The sequence below is a fragment of the Copadichromis virginalis genome, linkage group LG17 (genome assembly GCF_057382275.1).
Source record: "Copadichromis virginalis isolate Kocher_CV1m ecotype Utaka linkage group LG17, C_Virginalis_male_GT1.1, whole genome shotgun sequence".
NCBI classification, from domain to species: Eukaryota; Metazoa; Chordata; class Actinopteri; order Cichliformes; family Cichlidae; genus Copadichromis; species Copadichromis virginalis.
The window spans coordinates 36,333,841-36,346,742 of NC_140634.1; the positions used below are offsets into that span (position 1 = coordinate 36,333,841).

The following is a 12,902-nucleotide window of genomic DNA, read 5'->3' on the forward strand; positions in this document are numbered from 1 at the left end:
AGGCAGGGAACAAAGGGGAGGATGGCTGTATATATGCTAGGTGGCTAATTAGCTGGTAGGAAATGTATCTGGCTGAAATATTCACAGGAAAATGGGAACAAAGAAAGGAGGTGGAACAAGCAACATTAAAAGCAGGGGATTAATTTCAAAATAAAAGTGATTAAATGGATGTGTATGGTCACAAGATGAACATTCATTATGTGGGCACAAACCTCTTGTCTGATCTAATTTCACAGTCATGAAAGTTGAGCTTTTTTGCAAGTGGAGTAACACATTTTCTACAATTACTGACAAGTAGGGCTGCCACAAACGATTATTTTGATAGTTGAGTAGTCACTGATTATTTTTGGGATTAGTCAACTAATCAGATCATGCATCCATTGGATGTAAAACGTACAGCTTGTTGCACCAGCAGCATCTGCTCTTATATAACTATCATTAGCTTACAGCTTTAAGTGTTTAAGGTATGTACTAACTAAAAATAAAGACAAGATGATAGTTTATTAAATTTTAATGACATTTGCAGATTGTTTCGATGGAGTTTAATCTGCTTGACGTTTATTCAGCTGTGTAAAAACTATAACTTTAATCTCAGCCAAACCGATTTAATCAGGAACAAATAAAATACAAAAAAAAAAAACAACAATATAATTTTTAAGTTATCTAAGTGACTTATATATCATGTTTAACCTGAGTAGCAAAAGACGGCAGTGGGTTTGAAAACGATTTGCCGGGAGTCCGGTGTTTTCACGGCTCTAGTTAGCCTAGCCCCCGGCTAGCTATCGACCTAGTGGGTAACAGACGTCTCCGAAAACGTCGGCGCGCTTTTGAAAATATGTGGTGTCTTGATAAACTGAGCCGATGTTTGAGGTTTACACAGCTACATTCTCACCTGAAAATATGTTAATCGTTTATTTTGTAACCCAGAAAGAATATTAAGAGTAATATTAAAACTAACTAGCTGCCGCCATTGTTGACAACTGAGCTGGGCCGCGCTATGAATTCTGGGACACAGCTTCTTCTTCTTCGGGGTTTAACGGCAGCTGGCATCCTTGTACATGCAGTGCTGCCATCTTCTGTTTCAGTCCGATATTACACTCTTAAATACTACTACTTATTCCTGCGTCTTTTGTGATCTTACAAAGCATCAAACGATGCGTCGACTATTAAATCAGTCGTCGACGATTTTAATAGTCGACGTAATCGTGACTAGTTGACTAATCGTGGTAGCCCTACTGACCACTGATCCAGTGTCTATGATGATGTTAATGTAAAATGAAGTGGTCAAAAGTCACAATGAAGCAATATCACTAGTAAGTTTTACTGGAATTTCAACATTTTCTATAGTTTTTTTTTAATATATATATTTGTCTGTTTCTATATCTAAATCCTGACAATAAATGAAGGTTTTCAGCTCAAACTGTACATGAAGCTGCTCAGGTCTGTGATCCAAAGTTGGCATTCAATGGCAAAATACAGTTTATCATGGAATATAAAGGGTCTCCTACTTTCCAGCTGAGTTCCCCGTTGTTTCCAGCTCCTATTCATCAGCTATTCATTCTCCCAGAGCAGGGTTAGAGTCCATTATGGTTTTACTCTGCAGCTCATATGATTTATAGATTTATAGATGAGTTGGACTTGAGAAGCTGTTATGTCTGATAGAACAGTGTGATATTCTTATTTACTGGCCTTGCACAGTTGGGCCTCCTCTTCAGTGATGTTTTTGTCAGTTCTCCAGCTGTGTAGTTATTTTCCCTCTAGCATGTGTGTGTCATTTCAAGTACATGTAACACAAGTCATTACGTGACATCCAGTCGATCTTCCCGGATGACCAGCAATCTGTGTATTAGAAGAGTCATGACTAGAGCTGGGCGATATGAGATTTTTTCATATCACGATATGTTTTTTTCATTTCAGGCGATAACGATATCTATCACGATATGAGCCAAATAACTATATTTGTAAGATTTAAATGTGCCGTTGCTCACAAGTAAAATGTGAAATAATCAGCAGCTTGTTTTTATTTAAATATTTATTTCCCATAATAAGTTCAACAGGGTAGATGTACTTAAGGAACATGAGACTTTTTCAGCTAAATAAAGGCAAATATTGCAAACTACACAAAAGGCAGCCGCTAAAGCGTTTAAGTTTCAAAATAGAACAAACGAAACAGACTAAATTGTCAATTCCACTTAGAAACAAAATATTAATTCTAAAAATAAATCTTAGTTTGTTTTACAGAAGAACAGACAAAACTGACTAACTTTTGTCAATATCAAATAAACTGAGAACTAAAAGGAAATTCTCAATCTCTCCTTATTGTATAGCTTAGCTTTTCAAACAGTTTTAACAGTTACTTTAGTCTGACAAAAGCCGAATGACGAATTAGCGCTTCCAGTCAGAGACTGAGGCTACGTCCACACGTACACGGGTATTTTTGAAAACGGAGATTTTCCGTTTTCGTTTTAAAAAATAATCCCGTCCACACATAAAGGCAGAAATGAAGGAAAACGCTGCTATGAACATGCCAAAGCAGCAGGTGGCGCTAGATTCCTAACCGTGCAGAAATGTTGGCCAATCAGAAGTCTAGAAGCCTCGGTGGGAAAAAGGAAACAAAGCTGGGGCATAGAAGCAGAACCGAGTCGTATGTGTGGAGGGACAGTAACTGTGTGTATATGTAAGCATTTAAACACTGCAGAGAGTAGAATTAACAGTAACAGTATTGTAGAAATTCATTTCACCGAAACAATAACGTGGCGCACAGTGTGACGCATGCACCAGTTTACTGTATTTCCAGACTTGCTTTCGGCACAATTTACAGTGCGCGCTACTCTGTTTTTTGTCAGACTTGAAATAGCCGAAATACCTTCACACTACAGAACTTCTATGGCTCTTCCGTTCGACAATCTCTCCGGCATTGGAACCATCATCTGTTTTCTCTTCGGTCACGCTCGGTTGATTTTTCTAGTCAGCACACTCATTTCCTCCATTATGCGCTGGCTCCATTACCCGCTGGCTGCTTCCCAAACAAACACACGTGCGGCGTGGCACTTGTGCTGTACGTAACAAGTCACGCGACGTGACGCTGCGGCTGTGATTGGTTCGGCTCTGCGCTACTTGATTTGGATTGGCTGACCCTTTTTTTTTTTTTTTTTTTTTTTTTTTTTTTTTTAAGAGGACAAGAGCGGCGAGGTCTATCGCGATAGCTTAATTTCTCTATCGAGTAAAAGTTATATCGCGATACATATCGTTATCGTTCTATCGCCCAGCTCTAGTCATGACACAAACACTTACTGAATTGTTGATTTCATTTTTCTGCCAAGGGTGGTGTGTGTTGGTGGAGATGGGATGTTCAGTGAGGTCCTTCACGGGCTGGTTGCCAGGACGCAAAATGACCACGGTGTTGACCAGAACCAACCGGATGCTGAATTGGTGCCATGTTCTTTACGGATAGGAATCATTCCTGCAGGTGAGCTTTGGGAATCATGTCATTATGAAAAATGCGTGGGAAATCTGCTCTATATGTATTGTACAGACAGAGTGGCATCAGTCTCTTCAGTCTCTTATTTTTCACAAAATAAATATTTGAAATGAAATTAGACTTTTCCAGTGAAGTTTATGTAATAAAAAAAAGTTAAACTTTAATTAAAAAAAAATGCAAATATTGACAGAAGACATTTTTACTAACTCATCACTAACTTATGCTCCATTGAAGTTTGAGCTACATTTTGATAAAATAATGTCGCCTTTATTATTTAGAAATGTATTAAAATCAGTGGAGCAGCGGTTAGCACTGTCACTTCACGGCAAGAAGGCTGGGATAGAATCCACTGACTGGGGCCTCTGATATGTGACTTCTTCCCACAGTCCAAAGACATGCATGTTATAGGTAGCCAACTTTTTGTATGTTTTAGTACTAGCAACCTATTCAGGATGTGTCCTGCCTCTTCCCCACCATTGCTAAGATGGGCTCGATCTACTCTGTAACCCTGGATTGAATAAGATGTTTTTAAAAAGAGCGGATGGATGTCACTTTCTAGTCTGTTTTTTCTGGGGGGTTTTTCTTCTGTTTTTTTTTTTTTTTCTTTTTGATGGAAAAACTACAAAATCACAGGTAAACACCAACTTCTGAAGTCAAGGTCTTCTTTTTAAAACCTGCAACTTTACAATCTTTGCAGCACAAACCTTTGTAGAACATAACGCCCCGAGACATTGTGATTAGCCTACACAATTTTTATTTTTTGTTCTCAAATGAAAAATCCATGTTTTTTTTATGTTCTGTCTACACATGACATAACCCACAGCTGAATGAACTGAGGTCACACTTGTTTTTTCTCTGCTGTCAGAAATCAATTGTGACTCTTTCATAAGGTCCTGCTGTCTCAAATAACTGAGTTACAGCAAGTTGGATGATGGATGGTTATGATTTTTTTTTTAAATAAAATTGGACTGAAGTAGTCCTACAGTTAAAAGAAAAGTCTTAAATGCATTAAATCGCACCAGAACATGATTTAGAGTCTAATTGCGATAACTTCACACTCTCTCATCCCAGGTTTCTGAGTTAAAAGCAATGATCTCTATGGCAACAGGGTAGGAGCTCCCAACAGGGGCCTGCAGAGGGTCAATCAGTCCAAGTGCCATAAATGGAAACGTGCTGAGTGACATTTTTAAATCTTTAATTTTCATGAGGATAGAGATACAGTGCATGAGGCTATCCTGTGCACAGCTTGATGTTAATGACATAGGTTTTTAAAAAGCTGCTGGGCACGCAGTAAGTGATTTTTAGGCCACTTACAAGCACAATTTGGACTTTTGTCATTTTACACAAGCAGATAAATTAAAATTTTAAGTGTGTAATTTCCACTTTTTTCTAAAATTTCTGGTATATATTGAATGAATGTCTGTCACTGGCTGAGATAACACAATGGTGTTGGGGCCCATGGCTACCTGGTGAAAGCATTTGTTTACATGTTTGAACCATTACTGAGTGGGTAGTTGACCCGTGGGCTAAAGTTAAAAGGAATTGGTTGTAAAGTTGTTTGTGGAATTACCACTGAACTTTCAATCAAATGTTCTTTTTTTTAACATATCTGCTGGACAGTTGTTGTTTTTTTGTTTGTTTTTGTTTCATTTCTTATGAAGAAAACATGCATCATACTTTAAAAATCACACCCATTGCTACACATACATGTTTTGCATACTGAGTATCACCTTCCTACCCACTCATCCTGCACATTTTATTGCACTACTTTTCTATCGATGTTTCTTTTTTCTTTTCTTTTCTTTTTTTTTTTTGCTAGCAGATGGAACTCACAAGGTCATTCAATACAAAGTCAGAGCTATAAACTGCTTTTCCTCTGGTGTGGGTGAAACTCAGCTGTACTCTGTCTCCATGCCTGAATTAATTTATTAACTCATTCACTGCCATTGACGTCTATAGCCGTCAGTTGCAGTGAATGAGTCAATGGGTTTAACTCATTCACTGCCAATGGCTGGCAGTGAATGAGTTAATGTGGTAACACCCTATATGCACAGGAAAGGTAGTTTCCTAACACCAGTGAAGATGCTGTATATTTCAGCATTGAGCCGTGGCTTTCTAATACTTCCTCTAGAGTCGAACATTAGATTTTTGGGGAGTAAACAAAAAGTTCTCATAAAATCCAATAAAAGGAACAGACTTGATTGCAGTGGTGCAGGGTGACTTATACAGAAAAGCAAAGAGAGATGATGAATATCCAAAAAGAATAATAGATCTTAAACCACTAACATATAGCGTTTCATGATTTAGTTCAGCCTCTCTTTTATTCTTTTATTTATGCTGCACACTGCATGGAAATTTTGAGCTTTCTCCATGCCTTCCTGGTTGAAGAATTTAAAAATATTATTACTATTATACTTAAAATATTTACCATTAGCTGACAAGGATGATTGAAGAAGAAATGTATTAAAACCATTCCTTTAGTAGCTATACCACACATCTTAGTACACATAAAACTGTAAAGTACTGAACATAACCACTGTTATACTGCAGAAAAATGTTCCCCATGACTGTTACAGTGGGGCAAAAATGTATTTAGTCAGCCACCGATTGTGCAAGTTCCCCCACTTAAAATGATGACAGAGGTCAGTAATTTGCACCAGAGGTACACTTCAACTGTGAGAGACAGAATGTGAAAAAAAAATCCATGAATCACATGGTAGGATTTGTAAAGAATTTATTCGTAAATTAGGGTGGAAAATAAATACTTTTTTGCCCCACTGTATATGGGTTTTATTATTGCTGCAGTTGTGTAAGGTTAAGTTCAGTGTAATGCTTTACATACTGTTTAATGGTAGTAATGCATTATATTCTATAAAAAGTGTTTGTAGTGGCTTCATGTGAGGACCTCATATCTCTAATAAGAATCAGAATACTTTAATAATCCCCAAGGACGTTATGTGTAATAAGTCCAGAAAAACACAACTGCTGTTAAAGTATATTGAAATGTATAAATAACAAAACGGCTAAATAAAAAAAGCCTTGAGCATTGGGTGACATGGTTAACTGTCAGTATCTACTGAAGGATTAAAAATATTAATAAAAAATTAGTTAAACAGCTGGTTACACTTAACTGTCGTTCAGTCAACTAAGTGATTTCAGAGTTACTAAATCTAAAAGTGTACTTGAAGTCTGCAGCTGGTCAACCTGCCTATTAATAAAAAAAAGTTTTCTAAATCCTCTACATCAAACATGTCAGTGGTTAACGAGAGGAAACTTGTTTGTTACTGTAATAAATGCATAGATCATAACTGATCTCAGCCCGCGGGGACCAGAGACGAGCAGTTTGTCTTGCTAGTCTCAGATAATTCTCCCATCACAGACTAGATGTTTATCCTTAATGTGCAACAGAACAACCAGAAAAAGTTGCTGGTCTCTCAGCCTGCTCAGCTCCAGCCCTTTAACACCAGGTAGTGGACACACCCATGAAATGTACATATAATACAGATTCAAGTGAAATCCGAATTAAGCAGAGTTAATCCTGCTTCCTGAGACAAAAGCCCAACAACATGACAGTAATTTAAACAGTGGATGCAAAAGGGGCAAACTTATGAGACAGAACACTGTTTGAGATGAAAGAATAGAGATTGAATTTACTTGAGTTTTAACTGATGACTATTTATAGATTTCACTGGACAAGCAGTCCTTCCCTTGCTTGCCCTGATGGGACACTGCTGCTTTATTGTGCTAACTGTAGTATGAACTAACTACAGTTGGGTGTCAGCATCTATCTCAACTGAACACTTAATTTGTTCATTTAGTTTTCTTTGCTACTGGAAACATTTTCAGGTAACACAAATTAGACAATTTTGATTAAAAAAAAAACAAATATTTTAAATCAAAGGTCTGCTTTTTTTGGTTTGAGGCTGTTTTTAAGATACTGCCAGTGCAGCCATGAATATATTCATGTACTGAGGATTGAAACAGCTAAAATATCCTTTTTGGAGCAGCTCTTAAAAGCATCTAGCGTCCATTGTTTTCCCAGAGACAAAGATGATCTAACTGCTGAGATGATTTTACTGGCAAGACAGTTTTAGGGGAAACACAGATAAAAAATGGAGCATCTCCACTGAGGATTTGCCTTGCGACAGTTTATGCTCTCTCCTCAGAATATGCCAGCAAGCTATTGTGGTTGAGCAACTTAAGGGGAATAAAACATTGAAGATCTGAGCACTAAACATCATTGAAGATCTGTGTGCAGCAGTTATATTCATTCAAAGTCAGCTGGCTTTTACGGAGTAGCTTTAGAAGACTGAAATGGCACATGTCACCTTTTTTATGCTCAGCAAAATAGCAGGCAGTGCAGGGCTGTCAGGAGCAATCGGAAAGTGTTTCGGATGTGATTATGAAGCTCGGAGGGGAAGAAGCAAAGGCCAGATAAGTGATATTCATAGAAAGTCAGAAAAAGCAAGAGAGGGAGCTCATCTTCATACTCATCTGTGTCCGCTACTGAATGACAGGCCTGATCTTCCCTGTCACGCTTCTGTGAGCCAGCTCAAAACATCACTGGTTAGATTTCACTCTCCTCTCTTTGCTCTCTTGCTCGCGCTCTCTGTCTTTCATCAGTGGCAGTAGGTCTATATTACCACTTGAGGATGATCAAAGTAGGGCAGATAGGTCTGAAATTACACCATGTGGTGCAGAAAGAGAGATTACCTCTCAAGTTGAAAGATTTAATGTCAAACTCAACATTTCTCACAAAGCAGGGATGCCTCTTATCCCTCATTTGTTGCTTGAAGAGAGCTGATGATAGCCTGGAGCCTGGAGCTATCCGATCAGTTAACTTTATGACTACGATGTCTCCTTGCTTCCGTCTAGTGAAATTATTCAACTAAATTCCCTTCACTTGGTCAAAGATTTGAGAGACGTGACCCTGCTTATGATGTGTAAGGACTGATTTAATTTATGAGAGTATGTTTTACACACACTATCAGCATCTTGGAAAACTTAAGTGCCAACAGTGTCTGCTAAGCTGCTACACAGTCTCTTCTGATTAGCTGGAAGGCGTTCATGACAGAGTACCCATCACATATCCTGAGTGTATATTGCAACCTTTAGAATTACTGAGAGTTTAAGACAGGAAAATATCATATCTGCTCCACTTCCTGTCTTAAGGAGGAAGACATGGATTTAAAAGGAAAAAGGCCTTTCAGTATGTACCTGTGAATACATGGTAAATGGCCTGTATTTATATAGCGCTTTACTAGTCCCTAAGGACCCCAAAGCGCTTTACATATCCAGTCATCCACCCATTCACACACACATTCACACACTGGTGATGGCTGCTACATTGTAGCCACAGCCACCCTGGGGCGCACTGACAGAGGCGAGGCTGCCGGACACTGGCATGGTGACAGTTACTATGGCTACGTTCACACTGCAGGTCTTAATGCTCAATTCCGATTTTTTGATCAAATCCGATTTTTTTTTTTTTGTCTGCTCGTTCACACTACAAATAAAATGCGACAGCAAACGCGCTCTAGTGTGAACGCTCAAAGCGGCCCGCATGTGCAAAAGAAGATGTCACACACAACGCGCTCTGTTTAGACCCAGAGCAAACAATATTGTTTGACTGATGGCCCTTAATATAAAGACTTCGGACTTCATGTTTCCCAATTTTTGCTTTAAGTTCAGGAAGCGTTCGCGATGTCTTCTCAGGCGCTGATAATTGGCGTCTGTCTTGTGTCAGTGACGTAAAAGACGGATTTAATGCGACATGACCGTTCACACAGCAGTCGCTTTCTGAAACATCGGATATGTATCGGATTCAGTACCACATACAAAAGTGACCCAGATCGGATTTGAAAATATCGGATTTGTGCCGTTCACACTGTCATACCATGATCGGATATGGGTCGCATAGGGTCAAAAAAATCGGATTTGATGCGCTTTTGCCTGCAGTGTGAACGTAGACTAAGATGCATCAAACAACCAAACCAATGCTGGCACGTAAAAAAAAACAAAAAAAACAAAAAACAAAGCATAAAGAATAAGATGTGCTTTTTTCATTATTAAATATAAGCATAATTAGCAGGAAAGGGACCGTTGACTTATTAGTTGATTGTATAAACCACTACACTCCAGAGCCACTGATTAGATGTATCCACATCTTTGAAAACCCAGACAAACAAAGAGAGGATACAACCTTCTGGTAAATTAAAGAAGTATGTCATTTTTATTTCTTTAACCGGAGCGCATCTTTGTTTCCGTAACCCAACAGGGTCTACTGACTGTATCTGCTTTGCTACAGTGGGAACCAACGATCCAGTTACTTCTGCTTTACACATCGTTGTGGGTGAGTGGAAATTGCTGAAAGAATATGAAAAACTTACAAGAACCAACAACCTTTGAAAGATTAGACTAATTTTAGTTTCATATTCATGTTATTTTTTGTGTTGTTGTTTTTTTGTTTGTTTGACTATCTCAACAGGTGATTCGCAGCCAATGGATGTGTGTTCAGTTCATCACAATGACGTCTTTCTCAGATACTCAGTCTCATTGCTTGGCTACGGCTTCTATGGAGATGTGCTTTCAGACAGTGAGAGGAACAGATGGCTTGGCCCTGCCAGATACGACCTGGCAGGTATGTGGGCCATCAGTTTTCTAAAATCTGCCTAGATCATTTAACCTTTTATTTTTAACTCTTGGCTCACTGTTCTTAAACGCTATCAATCTCACAATGAATTGTTTTAAAAAAGATTTAACCTGGAGTTCATCCCAGGGCTTGCTGGCTTTGTAAAGGGTCCAGACATCAGCAGCAGGATCAACAGTTTTCCTAACACCATGATTAGATGAGATGGTCTGCAGAAACCTCTACATATTATTGTTATTGTTACTATTATTATTATTTTTATTATTATTGTTTTTTTTGGTCTAGGCTTCAACGCTATGATGACAGATAGGAAACTAAACTAGAGCCAGCTGAATAGAAATAAGCAATTTTCATCCACAAAAATTGAGCTCCACTTATCCAAAATAGAAATCCATAAATTTAAACTCATCTTTTTACTTTAATTTACACTTCCTGGTTGCAGGTATGCACAAAAAAATGAGGTGTGATCAAAATGTTCTCTAGTCATGTTATGTCCCAGTGTACTTGGTGCCTGTGATGTGTGCTGTGTGTCAGAATGGTCATTGATTTTCAATTTCAAGGAGTGGAAGGACTCACATGGAAGTGGTTCGGGCTACCGTTGGGCTTGGAAACTAAGATAAGATAAGATAAGATAACCTTTATTAGTCCCACACGTGGGAAATTTGTTTTGTCACAGCAGGAAGTGGACAGTGCAAAAGTTATGACGCAAAAATTAGAATACAATAAGAATAAATACAGTACACAACTGTACAGAATAGAATAAAATAATATACTATATACAGTAGAATAAAATAGAATAAAAATATACAATAAGATAAAAATAGAATACGAATGCTATATACAACTGAGTAAAAATACAACGATGCCAGAAAAGATTATTGCACTTAGTGTTATTGCACATGTGTGGATGTGTGTGTTTGTTCAGTTAAAGTCTTTGTTGTGGAGTCTGACAGCAGTGGGGAGGAAAGACCTGCGAAATCTCTCCGTCCCACACCGTGGGTGCCGCAGTCTCCCACTGAAACTGTGGACCATTCCACTGTGAACTGCAGAAAAGTGCTTAGATGTAGCTGTAGGCCCGGCTCTCACCAACAATGATCCTCCAAGCAAAATTCAAGTCAATTTGAAAGACAGCTTGATGTTTGCTCTTTTGCCATTTGAGGATTATCGTAAAATCGCACAGCGCACAGCGCAAGTGGACAGAAGGAGGCTAAGATAGCATCCACACTGGAAGCTGTCTAGACGTGTTCCCAAATGGAAAACTTGACCAAAGTTAAATCACTTAGGTTTAGCCCTGTTTAAAAATAACAATAACACCTTTATTGTGTTCACGTTTAACACAGCATCCTTACAGGTGTCACAATTTGGCAGTTATGATCATTTGTAGGAGGAGTATATAATAAACTCTAAATATTGACACAACTCTGCATGCGATAGCAGCAAAGACCAAACAACACCCTTTGCATATTTGCTCGGACACAGTGCCAGCATTTGATATGGTGATGCAATAAGAGACCGATGGGTGGATGAATGGATGGACAGGTAGTTAGTATAGGTAGACAACTGAACCCACAAGGGAAATAATTGTATTGCAGCAGCAGGATAAAGAATAAAAGGTAGTGCAGCCTACAATAAATAAACAGCATAGTTAAAATAAAAGTGCCACAGGAGCACTGTGAGTGCCTTATGCTGTGAGGGAGTGCAAAAACTTTACAAATACAACTACAGAAAATCAAAATGAAGTTACAGAAGAAAGTGACATTGTGCAAGAGAGTTGTGCAATTAATAAATAATATGAATGCAATAAGCTAGAAAGGTTTTGGGTTTTTTTTGGTTTTTAAAAATCAAACTTTTATGCAGTAATCAACAGTGATCAATAAAGTGGTTCTGCAGGGTAGGGGGTTACATACTTGCCTAAAAAGTGAAAGCTGATGTGTTGTGTTTTGTTTGTTTGTTTTTCTAGTAAAACCTTAAAAAAAAAAAAGAGTTCAGGTTGAAATTAAGCACAACAAAATAAAACACACGGCACATTTGGATTCTGCACTCACACTGACTGTGTCTCCTTTCCAGGTGTGAAAACCTTTCTGAGCCACAACTACTACGAGGGCACAGTCTCTTTCCTCCCCGCCGAGGACGACGTGGGGAATCCGAGGGACAAGCTGCAGTGTCGATCCGGGTAAATGAAAAGCTATCGCTTTATTTCGGGTTTTCAGGAAAGTTTCATCCTTTTCCAAAAAGTGCCATCACTGTGTAACTCGACAACTTATTGTAGCGTAAAATGTGACATGACCGAGCTACAAAAGGCTTTAGACTTATAAGCCGAGCCGGGTTTCAGATGGACCGAATGCATTCCTATCAAATGCATCATTTAGGCTTGTTAAAGTTTGGAATGTCAGCAGGGAGACTGATGTTTTAATCAAAGTCGCTGATATTTCAGGTGCAGCATCTGTCAGCACAACCGCTCATCAAAAGACACGCACAGCGACGTGTCGGAGGAGAAGGAAAAGCCAGGCAAAGGTACGGGTTCGGGTTTATTACTAGAAATGTACCGCCTTAATCACACAGGAAAAAGTGCATTTCTCATTTCTCTACCTCGTTATCTGCTTGTTTGTCTAGTTTGAAACCATTGCCAGGCTTCTGATACATGTGAAAATGAGTATTTTTACAGGCTGTAGTTTTAAGAATAGAGACAGGAGAAGAAGGGGGAAAAGAGGAGAGGAGACAATCCCACGCTGGCTGTCTTTTCCCTTGAAGTCGTACACATAAAACAGGGGA

General features: G+C 38.7%; 1 protein-coding gene across 1 annotated transcript in view; it reads left to right on the forward strand.

The window, feature by feature from the left end:
* cerk (ceramide kinase) overlaps positions 1–12,902 on the forward strand; it is a 51,367-nt gene that overhangs the window by 22,626 nt on the left and 15,839 nt on the right. The window contains exons 6-10 of the mRNA XM_085436965.1: positions 3,324–3,469; positions 9,759–9,833; positions 9,969–10,121; positions 12,198–12,303; positions 12,565–12,644. Of these exons, the coding sequence (XP_085293091.1) occupies positions 3,324–3,469; positions 9,759–9,833; positions 9,969–10,121; positions 12,198–12,303; positions 12,565–12,644 (560 nt within the window). The remainder of the gene's footprint in view (positions 1–3,323; positions 3,470–9,758; positions 9,834–9,968; positions 10,122–12,197; positions 12,304–12,564; positions 12,645–12,902) is intronic.